The sequence below is a fragment of the Myxocyprinus asiaticus genome, chromosome 40 (assembly GCF_019703515.2).
Source record: "Myxocyprinus asiaticus isolate MX2 ecotype Aquarium Trade chromosome 40, UBuf_Myxa_2, whole genome shotgun sequence".
NCBI classification, from domain to species: Eukaryota; Metazoa; Chordata; class Actinopteri; order Cypriniformes; family Catostomidae; genus Myxocyprinus; species Myxocyprinus asiaticus.
The window spans coordinates 35,619,852-35,643,950 of NC_059383.1; the positions used below are offsets into that span (position 1 = coordinate 35,619,852).

Consider the following 24,099-nt stretch of genomic DNA (forward strand, 5'->3'; position numbering starts at 1 on the left):
TGGCCGGCGCTACAGAGCACTGAGCACCAGAACCATCAGGCACAAGAACAGTTTTTTTCCCTCAGGCTGTCCATCTCATGAACAGTTAAAACTGCCCCATTGAGCAATAATTATGTGCAATACACAGCTTAGTCTATCTTATATTTATCCAACATATCCTACCTCTTCTGCCATTACATTCTGTATTTAACAGAATTGCATTTGTACATATGTACAGTATATGTATTCTTCTCACCACAATTGTACAGAGCGGTTATCTGAGTTAATATAGACTTTGTCTGTTCGACCAGTCTGGCCATTCTCTGTTGACCTCTCTCAACAACAAGGCGTTTCCATACGCAGAACAGCCCCTCACTGGATGTTTTTTGTTTTTGGCACCATTCGGAGTAAATTCTAGAGACTGTTGTGTGTGAAAATCCCAGTAGATCAGCAGTTACAGAAATACTCAAACCAGCCCATCTGGCACCAACTATCATGCCACACTCCAAATCACTGAGATCACATTTTTTTCCCATTTTGATGGTTGATGTGAACATTAACTGAAGCTCATGATCGGTATCTACATGATTTTATGCACTGCACTGCTGCCACATGATTGGCTGATTAGATAATCGCATGAATGATTGTTGGTGCCAGATGGGCTGGTTTGAGTATTTCTGTAACTGCTGATCTCCTAGGATTTTCACACACAACAGTCTCTAGAATTTACTCAGAATGGTTCCAAAAACAAAAAACATCCAGTGGGGGCAGTTCTGTGGATGGAAATGTCTTGTTGATGAGAGAGGTCAACAGAGAATGGCCAGACTGGTTCAAACTGACAAAGTCTATGGTAAATATGACGTCATTTTTTATATCAAGAATTCAAGTTTTTACAATGAGAACTTTCACTAGTAATTCCAGTCCTGATATCAAGAATTAGCATTTTAACTAGTTAAATATCTATAATTCATATCCTGCCTTTAGTGACGCTGCGACTCATGATTGGTCTCTTTCTCAGTCAGTTCATTAATTCTGATTTCGCAGCACAGTTCCGCAACAAGAACCGTCCAGCACGATGGTGAAAAAGCAACTTTACATTTATAAAATGTAATCGTGCTATTTACACTATTATTAATAAACCTGTCAAATTGTAAGTTTGTCTGCCTATTTATCTCTGTCTCTAAACTTGATTAAAAAACAACATATAGTAACAAACCCTCTGTACAGACTCTACTAAGCAGAAAACATGTGCTGGAACCAGTGCCTGAATTGATTCCAGTCAGGGGAGGACTGGTCATAGCTAGAACCCGGTGGGCTGGCCGCGAAACGGGGCCAAATGGCCGAACAGTTGTTAGGGTGTTCTGGGTGGTTGCTTACTGGTCCAAGTCTGTATGATATTGTGGTCCCTAGACATGGCTCCTCCTACTATGTCAGTCTAAGTGTACATATATTTAAATGTAATCTATCTCTTTCATTCTCAGGTAGCTGATTGGCTCAGGCATAGCCGAGTGTGTCAAAGGGGTCGGACATACCTGAAAGTCACTCATTCTCTTGTGAGACATACCTAAGAGGGAGACAGGTATAGAGAGAGATGTACACAGCGGTCCTGCTCTCTTCCCTGTTTCTCCTGCATGTGACCTGTACGCCTCAGTTTCACAGTCACCATGGGTAATAGCTCACACAACACTATAATATTCCCATAATAACACACACACACGTTTACCTAACTATCTAAATGGAGACATTATTGCAGCATATATTACACAACACACACCAGACTGATCTCACAGTGAAACAGGAAACAGTAGGTTAACTTTTCTTTAGCTAAATCCGGTCTGCGTTTACCAAAATGCAGAACACTGTCCCTAGTGGCTAATGTGGTAAGTGTTGTTGGGTGTATGGGCATGTGCGATCTCCATTTTCCACAGAGAGGCTCGAAAAGCAAGTTGTAAAGGGAGTTGTTTTCAGCTGTACAGGCTGTAATTCAGTGAGGAGGAATACAAATTTTATAAACTGTACCCCCCAACATAAATCCCAAACCTAAACCCTACCATCAGTGGACTAAAAAGGTAATGTAAGAGGGGAAAGTGCAACCTCTGAATTGTGTTCATCATTGACTATATCAATGCCATTACTTCCTGGTTTCAACATGAGATCTGAACCTGGGTCTCCCACACAGCTGACGCAATGCACTTCTAGTCACACCACAAGGGAAGATAAACATACTGGAGCCAAAGTAAAATTGTCTGATAGGAGATGCCGCTTGTCCACGAGTCAGCATAATGTCACCGATCCTAGGGTACTGGAACTCTTGGAAACAACATGCCGACTTTCCATGTGATCATGTTGCCACACACACGCAAAGACCCAAACACTACTCTTAAAGGAATAGTTCACCCAAAAATGAAAATTCTCTCATTATTTACTCACCCTCATGACATCCAAGATATGTATGACTTTCCTTCTTCAGCAGAACACAAATGAAGATTTTTAGAGGAATATTTCAGCTCTGTAGGTCCTCACAATGCAAGTGAATGGTGACCAGAACTCGGAAGGACCAAAAATCACATGAAGGTAACATAAAGGTAATCCATATGACTCCAGCGTTTAAATCCATGTCTTCAGGAGCAAAATAATAGATGTGGGTGAAAAACAGAACAATATTTAAGTCCTTTGTTACTCTAAATCTCCACTTTAACTTTCAGATGTGCAAGTGAAACTAAATAGGCACCACATGTGACGTTCAGATGTAAAAGTGAAAGTGGAGATTTAGAGTAAAACAATAACTTACATTTTGATCTGTTTCTCACCCACACCTATTGGATCGCTTCTGAAGACATGGATTAAACCACTGGAGTCATATGGATTACTTGAATGTTTCTTTTATGTGATTTTGGAGCTACAAATATCCGATCATCATCCACTTGCATTGTATGGACCAACAGAGCTAAGATGTTCTTCTAAAAGTCTTTGTTTGTGTTCTGCTGAAGAAAGAAAGTCATACACATCTGGGATGGCATTAGAGTGAGTAAATGATGAAAGAATTTTCATTTTTGGGTGAACTATCCTTTTAAAAACAGAACTCACATGCACTGTAAAAGTTAAATAAGCATCTCAGAGATGTGCACACTTTACAAACAGATAAAAATCATACTAAAGTTATAACTATTACAGAATAGGAAGGTTTAGACTAAGGACAGATATGATGCACATAGAAATTCTCAGTTGTGGTTATTAATACACCCTTCCATATGTGCGTGTTTTAGGAGGAGAGTGTGTATTGGAGATGCATGGAGTCATCGTGTGTCTTATAGCACAGAGTCATTTCTGCAACCTGTACACAAACCCTACATCACCATGTGCCAGAATCACCATGTGTGTAGCACCTACAAGTAAGAACACAAACACAAGAAAATACATACACGTACTGTATATCCGTGCAGTATATTGTTAAGTCTAATCTGGTTTCCTTTCACTGTACTGTGTGTTACAGGACAATATACAGGGTTACTTATAGGCAGGTGAGCAGAACAGTTCCTAATGTACACATTTACCCAGAGTGCTGTCCGGGATGGAGACGTGTGCATTCGCACAACTGTAACCAAGGTAACAGGTCGTCAACACAAAACTGTTTGTTTGTATGCATTTAGAATGTTCTTTTACATGTATATTTAAATGTATTGATATTTGCATATATGCACTGATGTTGGATGACCTGTCTGTATATGTAACTCTCTCTCTTTCTCTCTCTCTCACTCTCTCTCTCTCTCTCTCTCTCTCTCTGTAGCAGTGTGTGAGCAGTATTGTGTAAATGGAGGGTCGTGTGTAAGGCCTAATCATTGTGTGTGTCCAAAAGGATGGACGGGGCGATACTGCCAAATAGGTACTCACAAACACACACACACATAAAAATTTACACTGCAAAAATGTTTTGGCAGGTAACCTAAAATGTGAATGTGCTTCATGTGGTAACATCTAAATTAACTGGTTTTATTCAATTCAAAACTGCTATTTAATCCGACTAAACTGCCCTTAAAAATTTGGTTAAACCAACAAAAGTTATTTTTATAGGTTAGATCAAGTAGAAATACATTTTTGGGTAACAATTGCAAGTTTTTCAGTTTATTTACAGTCATATTTTTGGCATACAGCATGTATGCCAAAAAAGCGTATTTCATGCACAAAGATTTGCATGCATTGTGATAGATAAGATGGATATGATATCTAAGGATAGAGGCGGTTTAATACAACAAAATCAACAAATGCAACATAATTTGGTACTTTTCATTTTGTACATAAAGGGAGCATATCATTTGGGGGCATTTTTCATCAGAAACCCCCCCCCAAATAAACAGAAAAAAATGTTAACCATAAACTCTGTGCTTCATCTGGTAACATCTATAACCTTAACTGGTTTTATTCAACTCAAAAATATTGTGTAACATCCCTGAATCAACCTGAATACATTAGGTTATAGCAAAAAAACTAATTTTAAGGCTTAGATCAATTAGAAAGAGCTCTAACAATTGCAGGCTACCACTTGTGAAACTATTGGGATGCAACAACAATATGAATATTTTTGGCCAACACGATACTGATTTGAACAAAAAACTATAGACTGATACCGATATATTGCCTTATTTTGTCATTAGATCACTGTTATACTTAAGAATTATGTTTTAAAAATGTACAAAGAGGTACAAAAGCTTTTTTACTGTTCTAACAATAAATAATTTCTATTGAACATGGATTTCTGTTGAACACATGGCAAGCCAAAATTTTAAAGAGATTTGAATTAATTTTTTTAAAAGATACAAAAAATAACAATATGATAGCATGATGATTGTGATGAGGAGGAGGGTGGGGACGGGCGAGCACAGTCGGGCTAATCAGCAGAGGAGAGTAAAATTGTCTGATAGGAGATGCCGCTTGTCCACGAGTCGGCATAATGTCACCGATCCTAGGGCACTGGAACTTTCGGAAACGACATGCCGACTTCCCGTGTGATCATGTTGCCACACACACCCAAACACTACTCTTAAAGGAATAGTTCACCCCAAAATGAAAATTCTCTCATAATTTACTCACCCTCATGACATCCAAGATATGTATGACTTTCTTTCTTCAGCAGAACACAAATTAAGATTTTTAGAAGAATATTTCAGCTCTGTAGGTCCTCACAATGCAAGTGAATGGTGACCAAAAATCACATAAAGGTAACATAAAGGTAATCCTTATGACTCCAGTGTTTAAATCCATGTCTTCAGGAGCAAAATAATAGATGTGGGTGAGAAACAGAACAATATTTAAGTCCCTTTTTACTCTAAATCTCCAATTTAACTTTCAGATGTGCAAGTGAAACTAAATAGGCACCACATGTGACTTTCAGATGTAAAAGTGAAAGTGGAGATTTAGAGTAAAAAAATAACTTACATTTTGATCTGTTTCTCACCCACACCTATTGGATTGCTTCTGAAGACATGGATTAAACCACTGGAGTCATATGGATTACTTGAATGTTTCCTTTATGTGATTTTGGAGCTACAAATGTCTGATCATCATCCACTTGCGTTGTATGGACCAACAGAGCTAAGAGGGATGAAGACGAGCCGGATGCGGCAGTTCGAGAGAGAGAGAGAGAGCCACACTCAGCTGCCGCATCCGGCTCGTCTATATCCCTCTCCACGGCTGATTAGCCCTCCTCCTCGTCACAATGACTGATAAGAAAAATGGTTATTTTGTACTTCTAAAACATTCATGCACTTCAGTTTTTGCAGTTCAAAACAACAGGACTCACACTTTACATGTACTGTATGTACTGTATATTATAAAACATTCATATTTATTCATATTGTGCATATGTTGGGCAGTTCCATCGAAATGTCAACCACAACATTGAACAATAAAAAGTTTTAACCAAAGAAACAAAACTCCCATTTAAATTCTTTATTATATTGGTATAATGGATAATGCCGTCCAGACCGCTAGAGGGTGCCGCTTGCTCACACAGTGCTAACTGAAGCGCTGAAATAGACTATATTTAGAAAAATAGCCTTTTAATGTTAGTAAACTTGCAACGTCATACTGCAAATTAAATCTTAATTCAATCGTGCAGCATTGATGGATATAATACCGATGTCTCAGAAGTCAAAGTCTGTGGGTTTCAAATAGTTTTGGATGGTTTCCCTCATCATGTAGCCTATACGTAAGTGCCGCTTTCACAACTCTCATGTCTGTTCATGTGTCATGGCAGTTTTTCCACTTTAACGTGAGAACGAAACGAAAAAAAAAAATATTACGTGTTCTTAAGATTGTACATTTCTTAAAACTCTAATTAATAAAAAATAAACCATATATTTTTCAAATCGACGTTTTCATGCTTATAACTGATATGCAGATGGTTTTAATTTGGTCAATGATTGGCTGATAAATATCGCCAGCCGATACATCTGTGCATCCCAGTTTGAAACATTGACTAACAATATAAATGGACTTATAAAAAAAAAAAAAAAAAATACTATAACATTTTAGAAAATGGCCGTTAAAGGGACAGTTCACCCCAAAAAAATTAAATTCTGTGATCATTTATTTACCTTCATGTTGTTCCAAACTTTCTCTTTTCCATAATAAACACAAAAGGAGATGTTAGGCAGAAAGTTAGCCTCAGTCACCATTCACTTTCATTGTATAGGCCATTTCAAGGACTGTTCATTGGTATAAGGAAGTTACGTCTTTGTTCCATGAACATTTCCTACTAGTTGTCAAACTCATTCAAAACAACATTGGGAGGTGCTTCATTCAAAGTGACTTTAACACAATTAAAAGTACTAACGTTAGCACTTTTGTCATAAAATGTCATTATTAAAATGTGGACCATGTTGTTTGGTGGCTGGATGCTCCCTGGATGCCTGGAACTAATGGAAATGAAAGTGCTTAGATCTCCAAAAAAGCAACCACAAATGGACGCATGAACTGCTGCAATGAAGCGAGATGGCTGGATACATGCAGTTCTGACAACTGTAGCACATGTCTTATCTCTGGTAGGTGAACAACATTTATGCCAACTAATTGTGTGTTTGATAGGTAGAGCTCTTAAAGTGACTATAGATCGCTCCCATTATAATGAATGAAGCTGTGCAAGTAATTTACTATTACATTTAGTTATTTTGCAGAAGCTTTTATCCAAAACGACTTACAAATTAGGAACACAGGTCACGCAAGCAGCTTCATTGATGCGCTTCATTGATTATAATAGGAGCGATCTAATATTCCCGATCTCTCCGCTGAGAAAATAACTATGAGCATCTAAACTACAATGCAATTTCATCGCCTCTCTCGAGTAGACGCTCAGTATCAACAACACGTCTGGATAAGTCACTTCAGGTAAACGTTGGATGTCTTTGAGAAAACATGTTATCTCAGAGCCTTATTTAAAAGATCCGGTAATGATACCTGAAGTGCTCCTAGGCCAGTAGCATTCTAATTGCTTTGTTTTTGTGTGCATACTTGAAATGGTCTGTAGTAAAAAGGTGCAATGGAAGTGAATGGTGACTGAGGCTAACATTCTGCCTAACATCTCCTTTGTGTTCCATGCCGGAAGAAAAGGCCTAAAGGGTTTGGAATAACATGAGTGTGAATAAATATTGACAGAATTTTAATTTTTGGGTGAACTATCTTTTAAAATACTGTGCACTCTCTTCTTTCTCTCTCAGATTTAGATGAGTGTAAGGAAGGTCATCGCTGCTCAAAGAAATGTGTGAATACGGTGGGGAGTTTTCGGTGTGTGTGTGAGGATGGATACAGTCTGGCTGAAGACAAACTGACGTGTACGAGAGTTTCTCCTCCAACTAACGCACCTGCCAGTCCTCCTAAAGTAGATCATCACGCATCCAATAGAGAAGATGGTAAGACATCTTAATAGGAAATTAAGACAATTCCTCTCCTCTCTCTGTTGAAAACATTTAGTTTTTATCCCAGGTCAAGTCCATGTCTGGTTATGTCTTTTCTAAATACAGAATCCACTGTAAATGAGTGAGTGAATTTCCCCTCTAGCACCCCCTAGGCGGAACCCTGACCAGCCTCACGGTTCATTATTACTTTTGGTACGCGCTATGCCACTCTCAACTCGTACCGTGAGTAATAGTGCACTGTGACTGGTAACCACAGCAACTACAGTCGGACCACAGAAGAAAGAAATATCTGCCTACAATTTAAAAATAATAGCTAGAACAGAACCTCCTCTGCCCCTAGATAGTCATGTTCACCGTTTCCTAGCGACAGGCTAAAATAATCGCCACTCATTTGGATTGGGCTTGGCTGGAACTCAAACACACATTCCAGCTCTGAAAGTAAGTGGGTTAGCTTACTAGAATATGCAAAAATGAACAGTGTGATTTCAAATCTGAGCAACAATGTTTTAAAGGAATATTTCAGGTTCAATACAAGCAAAGCTCAATCTACAGCATCTGTGGCATAATGTTAAATACAGCAAAAATTTATTTTGACACATCCCTCCTTTTCTTTAAAAAAAGCAAAAATCTGGGTTACATTGAGACACTTACAATGGAAGTGAACGTTAAAATATTCACTGTTTCAAAAGTATAGCCACAAGATGCAAACAATATGCGTGTTAACATGATTTTAGGGTGATTAAATCGCTTACAAACCTTTTCTGTGTAAAGTTTTATCAGAGACTATTTAGCCAAATGGGCCACTTCTATATAAATAAATGGGAGAAATTAGAACACCCAGCCAAGAACCTCTAGCACCCAACGGTCAACCGATGTAGACCCCCCAATAATCAAAACAAGCAAGTACCCCCATTATTTATACCATTATTAATTGAAGCATGTAAATGCTTCATGCTGCAACCCCCCCCCCCAATGTTCAAGCCAAATCTATGCCCTTGGATGTAGAAAGGAAGTCCCACCTTAAAGGTAAAAGAGCCAATCACTTTTTAGGTACAGACATCGACTGTCAATCAGCTATACAAACCAGGAAAATTGCGTTTTTTAGCGTAATATGAGGTAAAGAAGCACAATTTATGATTCCAATATTATCACATTTTATTGCTGATATGTTCTTTGATTGTTATCTTGACAAACCATTTTTGAGATTTTGGTGTTCCCCCATTCAAATAGATAGGAGCTGCACTGGCATGACTGGAAATAGCCTCCCGAGAGCGCTCCAAAGATGGCCAACAGTGCACTTACTTGCTAGAAAGGCTTTGGTTATATCCAATTTTACAACTTTTTTTGCCATGACGACGTAACACCATAAACCATAAAACCCTAAACGGCCATAAAAAAGACGATTTAAACAACTTTGCTGCTTAAATAACACACAAGTTTTAGATGAAGAATTAATTAAAGTGTTTTTATAACATTATAAGTGTCACATTTCTGCCTTTAAATCCTCCAAAAAATTTGCCCAATTCACTTCCATTGTAAGAGCCACACTGTAACTTCGATTTTTGCAAGTCAAAATCAACATTCTGCCACAAATGCTGTTGATTGAGCTTAACTTGTATTGAACCTGGAATATTCCTTTAATCCAGGCAGCTAAAAGGTAACAGTAAAGTCAAAATTGAAACACAAGTTTGTTGCGGTAAGTTTGTGGCCACATACACACTAATCAGTTTTCATTTAAAAACTCTATTTTCAGTTTCCTAACACCATAATTTTCCAGAGTATGCGGTAATGGAGAGCATTTTCGAAACTCTCCTTTTTCGGTGGAGGAAAACGCTGTTCTAGTGTGAATGAGAGGAGTAAACGTAGCGAAATCAATGCATTTTTAAACGAAAAGATATTAGTGTGGATGTGGCCTGAGTGAGATAAGAATCCAGTTTCAAAATAAATGAATTCTTGAACATTGGGATTAGCTTAGAATTCAAGAATTCTAGAATTCAATGTCAATTTACTTTTCACACTGCCTCAAGAAACACCAAGAGTTTTTTGAATTATCTGGGTTCAATACAAGTTAAGCTCAATTGACAGTATTTGTGTCATAATGTTGATCACCACAAAAATATTTTGTGTCGTCCCTTGTTAACTCGTCCCCCCAAAAAAGCAAAAATCTGGGTTACATTGTGGCACTTACAATAGAATTAAACTGGGCCTGTCCATAAACGTCTTGTGGCTATACTTTTGAAACAGTGAGTATTGTAACATTATGGACTGGCCCCATTCACTTCCATTATAAGTGCCTTATTGTAAACACAATTGTTGCCTTTCTTTAATTAACGTTGGACGAATTGAAATTATTTTTTGTGGCAATCAACATTATGCCACAAATGTTGTCGCTTGAGCTCAACTTGTATTGAACCTGGATGTCTGTTGCAGTGTAGAGATGGTGTAAGAATTTCTTTAATTGACCCTTTACAATGGTTTCACTGTTCCTACACTTGTCAAACCTCAGTGTTGTTGGGTATGACCCTGACCAACCCTAAGTCATACTCACACTTTAACATATGTCTGGTGGGACGCCCATTGGTGATAAAGATGCAAACTCAGTTTAATTAAACCTATAATTAGCAGCACTGCCAGCAGGTGGGGCTTGGTAAAAATATTGGTCACACTTTATATTAGGTGGCCTTAACTACTATGGTCTTAAATACATACAAGACTATGTATTTACTGTGTAACTACATGTTGTTCTGCAAAATATCCACATTTGCTGCTACTGAGATTGAGGTACGGGTAGGCTTAGGAGTAGTGTTAGGGTTAGGATAAGGGGTTAGAGTTAGGTTTTAGGGTTAAGGTTGGGTTGGGGTCAAGTGTAACTACAAATGTAATTAAATGCAAGTACTTTAAATGTAATTACAATGCTACAACATGTATGTACATAATAAGTACATTGTAACAAATGGTTAAGTACATAGTAGTTAAGGCCACCTAAAATAAAGTGGGTCCAAAATATTGATTCTCCGATTAATTAATTTTATCAATCCTTATTTCTGTTATTATAGTCCCAAGATTAATATTTTACCTTTACTTTAAAGTTTACTTCAGTTTTGGTTGTGTTGATTATTATATCTGTTAAATAAATAGCAACTGAACTGAAAGTCTGGGCACTTTTGGGAATTTTACAATAAATATTGTCATAATGTACCAAGTTAGAAGGTCAGAAGCATTAACTGAGAGAGAATTTCTTACATTTTTGTGAATTGGAATCGAATACAAATCTTAAAATACGTACCGTTTCTCGCAAACGTAACTTCCTTACAAAAATTTAGCATCTCTGCCAATATATCCGTTACTCCAGTTATTGTTTTTACTGTAAAATCATAATGAATTAATATGGGATATGGTATTCTAATTACATTTTTCATTTACATTTTATATTTCAGTGGTGGCTAAAACCAAGAGACTACAGTTTTAGTGAAGTAAAACTTTGTAATTTCTTCAAACAGAATTGAAAAAATTATGTATTCCAAACCGGTTTCCCAAACATGCCTTTTACTTTCTTTCTTTCTTTCTTTCTTTCTTTCTTTCTTTCTTTCTTTCTTTTTCTTTTTTCCTTTTTTTTTTTTTGCACAATTCACATTTAAGTAAATCTTTAAATCTAGTGGGAGAGATCAAGAATGACAGAGAGTAGGAGAGAGAGCATTGCTCTGTCTGTAGTCGTAACTTTGAACATATCAGCTAAATTAAATTTACAAATGGACTGTTGAGTTTATGGGGCCCAAACTCCCTGAAACCTTCAATCTGAAACTACATTAGCGCAAACAGATAGAAGAGCGGGAAGGTGAGTGTTTGGTTTAATTCAATGGTGGTGATTTAGCATTTACGACATAACAGGGACTGTAGAGAGGCCAGTGTGGGACAAAATTTGTAGCTGGTGTTTCTCTTTTCATTTTGGCTCGATGCTGCATTCCAGATCTATCAAACTCAGACTGCTGGGGGGTCACTGTTTTCCTTAGACACAAATCACACACACACACACACACACACATACACACACACACAAAACATCTCTTGCTCTCTCCCACGTGTCTTCATAACACCAAACATCTGGGACAGATTGACTAAGCTCAAATGTGCGTGCATGTCTGTGGAAGTAGCCAAGTCAAACTTTACTTACTCCAAGGGGCGGGACTGACTAAACTAAGCTCTAATATGATTAGTTATTAATCACTTCCCTTTAATGATCCAAACAGTCTTTAGCGTCTAATATTCCTTACTGAAATGTAATGATGAAATTTTTACATTTCATGTAAACATGAGCATATTAGTAATTATATGTATTATTTTTGTTTCTACATTGTTTACACTATGGGGTTAAAAAATTCTACACTTGAAAATGATTTTATTTTGCATTCTACTCTAATTTAATACGCTATCATAGCAGTTTGAGTTGTGTGTGTGATGTGTGTGAATAAAAACATCATTCATTCATTAGTTTTTATAATTCATTATTATATTCATTATTTGTGTTTTTAGGGCCTGCATGTTGTGTATTGCATTAAGGTTTCTGTATTATGAGTGAAAGTGTGTGTAGCTTGTATGTGTGACTCAAACATGTGTGTGGCCTTACTTTGTAATATAATTTCTTTATTTTGTTTGATTTTGAAGGTGGAGGTTTGGGATTGGTGGAGAACGTAACAGAGGAGGTTCGGATCCTAAAGAATAGAGTCGAGCTACTAGAACAGGTCAGAAACATATACACCCTCAGGTCATAAACTACTTCATCAATGAAAACTAGCATGTTTGCCAGGAGAGGTTATGGGTTCAAAGCTTTGCTAATGATTTAATGAAAAGCAGTAGTCAGCTTTACACACATCACAGGTTCTGAAACATAAAAACAGACATATGCAGGTGACTATTTAACCTTTAAAAGTAACTTTGTAGCACACATAAAACACTCATTGGCCTCACAAATTTCAAATATTCAAAACTGCATCTACAATGTGACCTAAGGCTGCATGTGATCAGAATAGAATACTAGTGTACTGCTTACTGCATGCCAAATATGTACTATATGATCTACTATTTTTTTTAAATAGGCTGTGAAACAGTGTTCAGTAAATGTTCAAATAGTAGTACACTACATTATTGTCACATGACCTCACTACGTTCTGAGTTTAATACAAGTGCCATTTAGTTATCTCAGAAATAAAATTACAGTACACTTTCATACACAATTAGTACACAATTTACACAAATTTGTGTAAAAAGCATGTTTTTTCAGTACAAAATAACTGCATCTAAACTGTGAATACTAGTGTACTGCTTACTGCATACTCTGTACTATATACTGCCTACTATTTTTAAAAATAGTATGCAAAACAGTATGCAGTAAATGTGTCAAACAGTAGTTTGTAATAGAATACTAGTGTACTACTTACTGCATACTATATAATGCCTACAATTCTTTTTAAATAGTATGTGAAACAGTATGCAGTATGTGTCAAACCGTAGTTTGTAATACATTACTAGTGTACTACTTACTGCATACTATATAATGCCTACAATTTTTAAATATTATGTGAAACAGCATGCAGTAAATGTGTCAAACTGTAGTTTGTAATACATTACTAGTATACTACTTACTGCATACTATATAATGCTTACTAATTTTTTTTAAAAGTATGTGAAACAGTATGCATTAAATGTGTCAACCAGTAGTTTGTAATAGAATACTAGTGTACTACTTACTGCATACTATATAATGCCTACAATTCTTTTTAAATAGTATATGAAACAGTATGCATTAAATGTGTCAAACCGTAGTTTGTAATACATTACTAGTGTACTACTTACATGCATACTATATAATGCCTACTCATTTTTTTTTAAAGTATGTGAAACAGTATGCATTAAATGTGTCAAACAGTAGTTTGTGATAGAATACTAGTGTGCTACTTACATGCATACTATATAATGCCTACTAATTTTTTTTAAATAGTTTGTGAAACAGTATGCAGTAAATGTGTCAAAACGTAGTAATAGAATACCAGTGTACTACTTACAGTACATGCATACTATATAATGCCTACTCATTTTTTTTAAAAGTATGTGAAACAGTATGCATTAAATGTGTCAACCAGTAGTTTGTAATAGAATACTAGTGTACTACTTACTGCATACTATATAATGCCTACAATTCTTTTTAAATAGTATGTGAAACAGTATGCAGTATGTGTCAAACCATAGTTTGTAATACATTACTAGTGTACTAGTTACTGCATACTATATAATGCCTACAATTTTTTAAATATTATGTGAAACAGTATGCATTAAATGTGTCAAACCGTAGTTTGTAATACATTACTAGTGTACTAGTTACTGCATACTATATAATGCCTACAATTTTTTAAATATTATGTGAAACAGTATGCATTAAATGTGTCAAACCGTAGTTTGTAATACATTACTAGTGTACTACTTACATGCATACTATATAATGCCTACTCATTTTTTTTTAATGTGAAACAGTATGCATTAAATGTGTCAAACAGTAGTTTGTGACAGAATACTAGTGTGCTACTTACATGCATACTATATAATGCCTACTAATTTTTTTTAAATAGTTTGTGAAACAGTATGCAGTAAATGTGTCAAAACGTAGTAATAGAATACCAGTTTACTACTTACAGTATATGCATACTATATAATGCCTACTAATTTTTTTAAAAAGTATGTGAAACAGTATGCATTAAACGTCAACCAGTAGTTTGTAATAGAATACTAGTGTACTACTTACTGCATACTATATAATGCCTACAATTCTTTTTAAATAGTATGTGAAACAGTATGCAGTATGTGTCAAACCATAGTTTGTAATACATTACTAGTGTACTACTTACTGCATACTATATAATGCCTACAATTTTTAAATATTATGTGAAATAGCATGCAGTAAATGTGTCAAACCATAGTTTGTAATATAATACTAGTGTACTAACTGCATACTATATAATGCCTACAATTCTTTTTAAATAGTATGTGAAACAGTATGCAGTAAATGTGTCAAACTGTAGTTTGTAATACATTACTAGTGTGCTACTTGCATACTATATAATAGTAGCATACTAATTTTTTAAATAGTATGTGAAACAGCATGCAGTAAATGTGTCAAACTGTAGTTTACTACTTACATGCATACTATATAATTTACATTTATGCATTTGGCAGACACTTTTATCCAAAGCAACTTACAGTGCCCTTATTAGGGGGACAATCCCCCTAGAGCAACCTGGAGTTAAGTGCCTTGCTCAAGGACACAATGGTGATGGTTGTGGGGACTGAACCAACAACCTTTTGCTTACTAGTTCAGTGCTTTAGTCCACTATACCACCACCACTCCCAATGTACTATTACTATACTAAAAACATACTATTTTTTTAAATAGTATGTGAAACAGTATGCAGTATGTGTCAAACCGTAGTTTGTAATACATTACTAGTGTACTACTTACTGCATACTATATAATGCCTACAATTTTTTAATTATGTGAAACAGTATGCATTAAATGTGTCAAACCGTAGTTTGTAATACATTACTAGTGTACTACTTACATGCATACTATATGAAATAGCATGCAGTAAATGTGTCAAACCATAGTTTGTAATATAATACTAGTGTACTAACTGCATACTATATAATGCCTACAATTCTTTTTAAATAGTATGTGAAACAGTATGCAGTAAATGTGTCAAACTGTAGTTTGTAATACATTACTAGTGTGCTACTTGCATACTATATAATAGTATACTATTACTATACTAAAAACATACTATTTTTTTAAATAGTATGTGAAACAGTATGCAGTATGTGTCAAACCGTAGTTTGTAATACATTACTAGTGTACTACTTACTGCATACTATATAATGCCTACAATTTTTTAATTATGTGAAACAGCATGCAGTAAATGTGTCAAACCGTAGTTTGTAATACATTACTAGTGTACTACTTACATGCATACTATATAATGCCTACTAATGTTTTTTAAATAGCATGTGAAACAGTATGTAGTAAATTTGTCAAACAGTAGTTTGTAATAGAATACTAGTGTACTATTTACTGCATACTATATAATGCCATACTATATTTATAGTATTTTATAGTATGTGAAACAGTGAGCAGTAAATGTTTCAAACAATATTCCCCTACATTAATGTCACGTCTCACTATGTTGCGTGTTTAGTTCAGCGTGTGGCATTCCATTATTATATTGGGGGAAAAAATACAATTACAGCAATGATAACAATTACGTATGCAATTTAGTAAACATTTCATATACAGTTTCATGAACGGACCATTGTTTTTCAGTACAACACTACATCTACAATATAATTAAGGCAGTGTTCTGAATAGAATACTAGTGTACTGCAGTACTGCATACTTAGTATGTACTATATACTGCCTACAATTTTTTTAAATAGTATGCAAATCAATATGCAGTAAATATTTCAAACAGTAGTTCATAATAGAATACAAGTGTACTGCTTACTGCATAAGTACAGTATGGACTATATACTGCCTACAATTTTTTAAATAGTATGTTATACAGTGTGCAGTAAATGTTTCAAAGTACGCTACATTATTGTCACATGATCTCACTACGTTGCATGTTTAATTCTGAGAGTGGCATTCAATTATCTCGAAAATAAAAAAGTTACATCAGCGGTAACACTTCTGTACACAAGTATGTATTAATATACATTTCATACACAATTTTGTATACACAGCATGTTTTCTTAAGCTATGTTTGGAATGGAATACTAGCGCACTACTTATTGCAAAGTATGTACTGTACACTGCATACTATATTTTTAAAATAGCATGTGAAACAGTATACATTACACATTTCAAACATCTAGTTATCATCTTGGGAATAAAAAAACAGTTATGATAACTTTAGTAATTACGGTAAATATAAATAAATAAAAAATACGTACAATTTATTTGATTTTTTTTTAAAGCATTGCATAATGGTATACAGTATTCCACGCAGTATCTGTCATAAACTGCACATTTTCAAAAATGTAAAAGGTCAAATTTGTAAACTGTGCACAGTATGCATACTAGCATCCGATATTGATAATTCACAGCTCATTGCGCCCGATACCGATAAATGATAAAGCGCTACAAATGATCTGCAAAAATATCTGCGGTAATTCCACTACTGACTCGATATTTAGATTTTCCCAGTTGTCGGCTAATAATATATTGGCCGTCAATATACCTTGCACCCCTAATACATACTGCAGAAATAGTACAAGTAGTATGCTATTCTGGCATTACGCCAAATTTTGTTTACCTCAGTCTTCTCTCATCTTTTGCCATTAGTTTAATCTCCATTTATGAAAATAAACCAATAATCCAAGATCTAAAATGAGCTTTTTCTCTCTCTCTGTAGAAACTAGAGAAGGTTCTGGCTCTGTTCACCACTCTCTTCCCCGTAGACGGAGTCGGAGGTGACAAGAACGGCTTCCTGTCCCATTCTCTGCAGCAACTTGACCTTATCGACTCGCTCAGTGAGCAAGTCGGATTTCTGGAGGAACGTATCGGAACCTGTAAGCATCCATTTGTTTATGTGTACAAAACTATTTGTGCAATGCCAATTCTACTGCAATAATAAAAACATTTTCTTTGCTATAGGTGCCTGCCAGGAAAACTAGATGATCACTCAAAGATGGGCTGGATAATCTGACGGCACATGTGAAAACAATAGCACAGACACTTAAAATCAACAACCACAACATTGATCAAAGAAGCCATGTAAATGCTTTAAATTCATTTGACAAGAATGTAGAGGAAACATCTTAAAAGACACACTTCTTGATCTGGTGCTTTAATCGTTTAGTAATTGTTTTGTATTTCTTTTCTTTTATTAAGTGCAGCTATCTGGTTTCTTCATGTGTCAGTATAGGTCAAATGTATATATTTATAATTCCATGATCTTTTCCGGAGTATCTATTTTGGAAAAAACAACGTGTACTTTACCCATTTTTAATTGTAATTTTTACCCTTCATTTGTTTTTGGTAATAAAATGACAAAATTTTGAATGTTTCAAGAGTTAATGGAAGTTATAGCATGATTATTACAAGTAAAAATGAGTTTGTACATACTTAGCTAAAGTTTGTAAGCTAACAAACAAATGTCTAAACAATAGAAGTCTATGGTACGTCTCCCTTCAGACAGTTAAGTGAACATATGTGTAAAAGTTTGTTTGACAAAAAATAATGAAAAACACAGAGAGATCAACAAATAACTTAAAATGTCAGAAACAAATCTTAACACTCCTATAGGAAAAACAGACAGTTTTATTTACTCTTTTTTCCTAGATGTTCTTTCCACAGGCCGTTTCCAGATTCTACCACAATTAACTATTTTATATATAATCATCATCTTATATGACTTTACAGATTTTACAATGGGCTTTAGCTCATTTGTGTGTCTGGTCACCATACAAACACATTCAGCACACACAACAGACCACACTCGTAAACACACACACACGCACACACAAAAAGCTGCCCGTTAAATGTTTGAAAGGTTAGTTTAACGGGATTGTATAATCAGCACGTAAATGCTTCATCGGTTTCGCATCCTTAATAGCTTTGGTGAAAATAACACAACACCGGGTGCATATTTTCGTACACATTTTCGTGTACAACAATTGTTTTTCAGTCAGCAGGGCACAAATTACATGGAAAAAGGCTTATAAAATCTGACCTATTACAAAACATAAAAAGGGTTCAAAAGAAAATGTACAATTCATTCCTCTTAAATAAAGGTTGTACGTTTTGAATTAAGGATGTTATACATTCTTAACAAATAAAAAGAACTACAACATCAAGCATTAAAATACTTTTAGATTCAACAATGTAACACAATTAGAAATGTCTTTGAAAGTCATTGTTAACATTTAACTTAATTTACTGCCATAAGTTTTTGATCCATTCTAATTTAATAAATAGGAGTTAAATAATTGGTCCATTTTTAGATTAACAACCTCATTTCATTTGTGTTTCATTTGGTAACACAAAAGGAATCTTATATTCAGTCATACAAAAGCAGTCACTCTGAAAGCTAAAACTTCAGTATCTTTTGTACATTTTTAGACAGTAAGTAGTTAAAGGGAAAGTTCTCCCAAAAATGAAAATACTCTCATCATTTACTCATCCTCATGCCGTTCAAGTTGTGTATGACTTTATTTCTTCAGCAGAACACAAATGGAGACTTTTAAAAGAATATTTCAGCTCTCTTGGTCCATACAATACAAATGAATGGGTACCAAAATTGTTACGCTCCAAAAGTACATAAAGGCAGCATAAAAGTAATCCATACATCTCCATTGGTTAAATCCATATCTTCAGAAGCGATATGATAGGTGTGGATGAGAAACAGGTCAACAATTAAGTCCTTTTTTACTTTTTTGTTTTTGGCAATTCACATTCTTCGTGCATATCGCCACCTACTGGGAAGGGAGGAGAATTTATAGTAAAAAAGGACTTAAATATTGATCTGTTCCTCACCTACACCTATCATATCTCTTCTGAAGATATGGATTTAACCACTGGAGTCATATGGATTAATTTTATGCTGGCTTAATGTGCAGTTTGGAGATTTAAAGTTCTGGTCACCACTCACTTGCATTGTATGGACCTACAGAGCTGAGATATTCTTCTAAAAATCTTTGTTTGTGTTCTGCAGAAGAAAGAAAGTCAGAAACAACTGGGATGGCATGAGGGTGAGTAAACGATGAGAGAATTTTCATTTTTGGGTGAACTATTCCCTTTAATGCCAATAGGAAGTTCATGTCACTTCCAGGCAGGCATTGAAAACTCAACCTGAACCAAGTTCATGTGGGTACTTCTTACAGTATAGGGGAAGCGCTTTAAGCACTTGGGCTTCTATATCTCAAAAAAGTTACAGAGACTTTGCAATTTTTCATTATAATAATACTTTCTAGGGATAACTTTAAGCAGGTGTTTGACTATCTTCGGGGGGTGGGGGTACCCTTTGCGAAGAAAAAGACTGTTTTGATGCGAACATTTGGTGAAAATATTGTGCATTTGTAAAATATTTGTTTGCATATTTTGTAAAGACTACATTTTCAGATTTCATAACTTTTTGGACTTCGAGTTTAAAAAATAAATGCTTTTAAACTTTTAATAATAACAACTCTTAAAAGCAAGACGTATTTTTTTAAAGTAGGTCAGTCAGATAACGGCATATTCTAGAATCTAAATAATGTGTTAGGTAATAATTATTCAATCATTCATTATAATAATAAATCGCTCTCTTGTAAATAGTTTTTAGTTTCACATGATATATTTCCATTCTTAAATATGTATTTCACATCGGTCAAACTTCAAATGTTGTAAGCTGAAAATAAAAACAACAACAAAATGGAATATGACAACGAAGGAGCAATACGCCAAACAAAAGCCAACTTGAACGTATTCCTATCCTAAACACTAATCAATCAATTAATCAATCCTGATCACAGATCAATAATCAATAGTGTTATTCACAATAGTCTATCATTACACAGCCAACAGCTGAGACACTTTGGACACATGGCACACAGGAAAGAAGTTGCACTTAGTAATAGTGATAATGGACTGCTATGAACTAACCGTTCAACACTTTTAGGACAAATAGAATTAAAGGGACAGTTCACTCAGAAATGAACATTCTCTCATCATTTACTCGCCATCATAGCATGTATGGCTTTCTTTCTTCTGCACAACACAAATGAAGATTTTTAGAAGAATATCTCAGCTCTGTTGGTCCTTACAATGCAAGTGAATGGTGACCAGAACTCAAAAGGTCCAAAAAGGACATAAAGGCAGCATAGAAGTAATCAATATGAGACCAGTGGTTAAATCCATATCTTCAGAAGTGATATGATAGGTGTGGATAAAAAAAACAAAACAGACCAATACGTTTTTGCTATCAAACTCCAGCTCTCACCAGCCCGAACCAGTAGGTAGTTGAATGTGAAAGTGAAAGTCACTTCCACACCAGAATGGTGAAAGTGGAGATTGGTAGTATAAAAGGATATTGATCTGTTTCTCACCCACACCTATCATATCGCTTCATAAATTATGGATTTAACCACTGGAGTCTTATGGATTACTTTTATGCTGCCTTTATGTGATTTTTGGAGCTTCAAAGTTTTGGTCACCATTCACTTGCACTAAATGGACCTACAGAGCTGAAATATTCTTCAAAAAATTTTCATTTGTGTTCTTCATAAGAAAGTCATACATATCTGGGATGGCATGAGGGTGAGTAAATGATGAGAGAACTTTCATTTTTGGGCGAACTATTTCTTTAAGAAAAAAATAACTTATGACAATAGAAGTGCTAAATTTTAGTATTTTCCTTTGTTGTTTGAGTAACAACACAAAAAGCTTTTCTCCGGGGTGTATGTTAAATGCAGTATCTGATTTCAATAGCATTTTTGGTTAATAATTTTCCGTTAAATCAAGAATGTAATCGAAAACATTAAAAAGGCATCTCTGAGCGTTCTCACTGGTTGAGTTATGGAAAATACTTGGGTAACCAATAACAACTGCCGTACAAACAAAAAACTTGTAAAGCCCCAAAAAATAAAACAAGCCTAGGCGTTTGTCAACGATTTTCCATAATGCAAGCAGAGTATCTAGAGGAAAAATCGACCTACACAAAACGAACCAACGACTTCTTGTAGATCTGTGAAAGAGAGAAATATACAAAGTCAAAAGGCATGCATGTCGAACGAACATCCGCAATGTTCGCAGGGTGTCACTCAAATCGAAGCAATTCGAGCCGAGCCGTGATCAAAGAGGACACAGAAAAAAAGTGTCACCAGACAAGGTCAAAGGTCATTGCCCAAAAAACACTTTCCACCGCTTAGTACCCCCTGGAGTCCAACAGGAGATCGAAACTAGGCTACGATGACATCTGCTTTATGTACTCAAGTGAATGCGCTTGTATGTACTTATGTTTTTTGTGTATTTGTCTGTGTATGGACATGTAATCCTGCTTCACTTCGGAGAGGATCCCAAAGCACCTGGTTGTCATGGTTACCGTCACCACAACGACGATGTAGTCTCAAGCCATCCTAGTTGTCATGGCAATGAAAAGGGTGTAAAAGCGTTCACTGATTGGAAGGCCCGTTGCTCTGGGGGGGTTGGCCGGAGATCTCCAGGAAGGCAGAGCGCATGAGGGCATATGATTGGTCAGAGAGCGTTGTCACATCATCTGTCGTCAGTCCCTTTGTCTCAATCTTTGGAAGGATTTTAAGAGTGATTTTTCCTGTTAGAAATAGTGCAAAAATGTTTGTTATTGCCATAATCATCATTATCAACTAAGCAACATGCTCTAGTACTACTAAAGAGCTATTAAATGCTTTTCAAAACACATTTAAAGGAATAGTCAAACAAACATTTAAATTCGGTCATTATTTACTCATTGTAATATCGTTCCAAACCGGTATGACTTTCTTATGTGGAACACAATAGTGCGCGACAGTGCCCGCCCACTATTACCGCCGTCTTGTTTCAGGATGTGTTTTTCCCATTCATTTTTTCCAAAAGGGATTTCATAAAAGTACTTCATAGAAGCATTCTAAGCCATGAGCCAAACCAACCAGCTCTGAGGTGAATCACAACATTATAAACTTTGATTTGAAGCAAAATAAGTATTCAAGAAAATCAGTCAAGGTATAAGACTTAATGTCTTTCATGAGGGAATGTACAACAAGCACTGTGAATGACGTTATTGAATTAAAAACTATATCTAAAACTATTGATTTAAAGTTGTAGATTAGAAGTATAGAAAGAATATATTTTAAGTGTATTGCAAAATATTCTGATATACTGTATATACAAATATATAAGTAGTTTGAGAGTGTAGGATGATTGACTTGATTGCCTCATTCACAGTGCGTCATGGGAGTGGCCGGTCGGTGCAGAGCTCTTTTGGAGCACTTTTTTCGTTGCGATTCTCTGATTGGTGGATCTTTCTTTGCAGGATCACAGGCAGTGAAGTTATTCAGCAGAAATTCCACTATTAATTAGGGATGGGACGATATATGGAATTTCGATATATCATGAGCCAAAACAATGACGAACCATATTGAGGCAAAACTCTATATTTCGAAATTTGCAACATTGTTTTCTGTCCATGTGATCATAACTGAAATAACCCATCAAACATCATAATCTCTCTATCGCTTGATTTTACCCCTTCTGCACTTTTTCTACACTGTTTACAGGGTTCGCACAAGGTCCTTGAAGTGTTAAAATTTAGATTTTAGAAATATAAGTACTGAAATACCTGGAAAACCGCCTTTATTTGCTGAAAAGTGCTTGAAAATTAAAACGGACCATTTCTTCAGTGTAATGTGTGTCCATCAAATATTAGATCCTGCACTCCACTTTTATTTATTTATTTATTTATTTATTTCTTGTTGGGATTTTTCCCCTTTTTCTCCCAATTTGGAATGCCCAATTCCCAATGCGCTCTAAGTCCTCATGGTCGCATAGTGATTTGGCTCAGTCCGGGTGGCGGAGGACGAATCCCAGTTGCCTCCGCGTCTGAGACAGTCAACCCGCGCATCTTATCACGTGGCTTGTTGAGCGCGTTGCCATGGAGACATAGCGCGTGTGGAGGCTTCACGCCATCCACCGCAGCAACCACACTCAATTCACCATGCACCCCACCGAGAACAAATCACATTATAGCGACCACGAGGAGATTACCCCATGTGACTCTACCCTCCCTAGCAACCGGGCCAATTTGGTTGCTTAGGAGACCTGGCTGGAGTCACTCAGCACGCCCTGGGATTCGAACTAGCGAACTCCAGGGGTGGTAGCCAGCGTATTTTACCACTGAGCTACCCAGGCCCCTCACTCCACTTTTATTGAATAATGTGTCATTTAATATCCTTTCTGTCCTTTACAGCCAGATAAAAATGTAAAAAGAAATATTAATTTTAAAATCACAAATAGCACGAGGGCGCTACAAATCAGAGAGACTTCTCTCTCGTTAACAAACCAGAACACCTGTGCAAGCGTCTGTGAGATGCATGTTGAACTCTTAAAGTGACAGTACCATTTTAGCACTTGTTATACAAATTAATGTAAATACTTGTAAATTGTACACATTATTTCAAA

General features: G+C 35.7%; 2 protein-coding genes across 4 annotated transcripts in view; one reads left to right on the plus strand and one right to left on the minus strand.

Annotated features, from left to right (window-relative positions):
* LOC127430988 (epidermal growth factor-like protein 7) overlaps window positions 1–17,991 on the plus strand; it is a 28,141-nt gene extending 10,150 nt beyond the window's left edge. For 2 of the 3 annotated variants that reach the window (XM_051681154.1, XM_051681155.1), the window contains exons 2-9: window positions 1,461–1,647; window positions 3,246–3,371; window positions 3,473–3,585; window positions 3,767–3,862; window positions 7,692–7,883; window positions 12,552–12,628; window positions 17,342–17,498; window positions 17,584–17,991. In XM_051681154.1, coding sequence (XP_051537114.1) covers window positions 1,571–1,647; window positions 3,246–3,371; window positions 3,473–3,585; window positions 3,767–3,862; window positions 7,692–7,883; window positions 12,552–12,628; window positions 17,342–17,498; window positions 17,584–17,603 — 858 coding nt within the window. In that variant the 5' untranslated portion in view covers window positions 1,461–1,570 and the 3' untranslated portion in view covers window positions 17,604–17,991. The remainder of the gene's footprint in view (window positions 1–1,460; window positions 1,648–3,245; window positions 3,372–3,472; window positions 3,586–3,766; window positions 3,863–7,691; window positions 7,884–12,551; window positions 12,629–17,341; window positions 17,499–17,583) is intronic. The other variant, XM_051681156.1, reaches the window with a different exon arrangement.
* LOC127430990 (1-acyl-sn-glycerol-3-phosphate acyltransferase alpha-like) overlaps window positions 17,958–24,099 on the minus strand; it is a 35,062-nt gene continuing 28,920 nt past the window's right edge. The window contains exon 6 of the mRNA XM_051681157.1: window positions 17,958–22,237. Coding sequence (XP_051537117.1) covers window positions 22,080–22,237 — 158 coding nt within the window. The 3' untranslated portion in view covers window positions 17,958–22,079. The remainder of the gene's footprint in view (window positions 22,238–24,099) is intronic.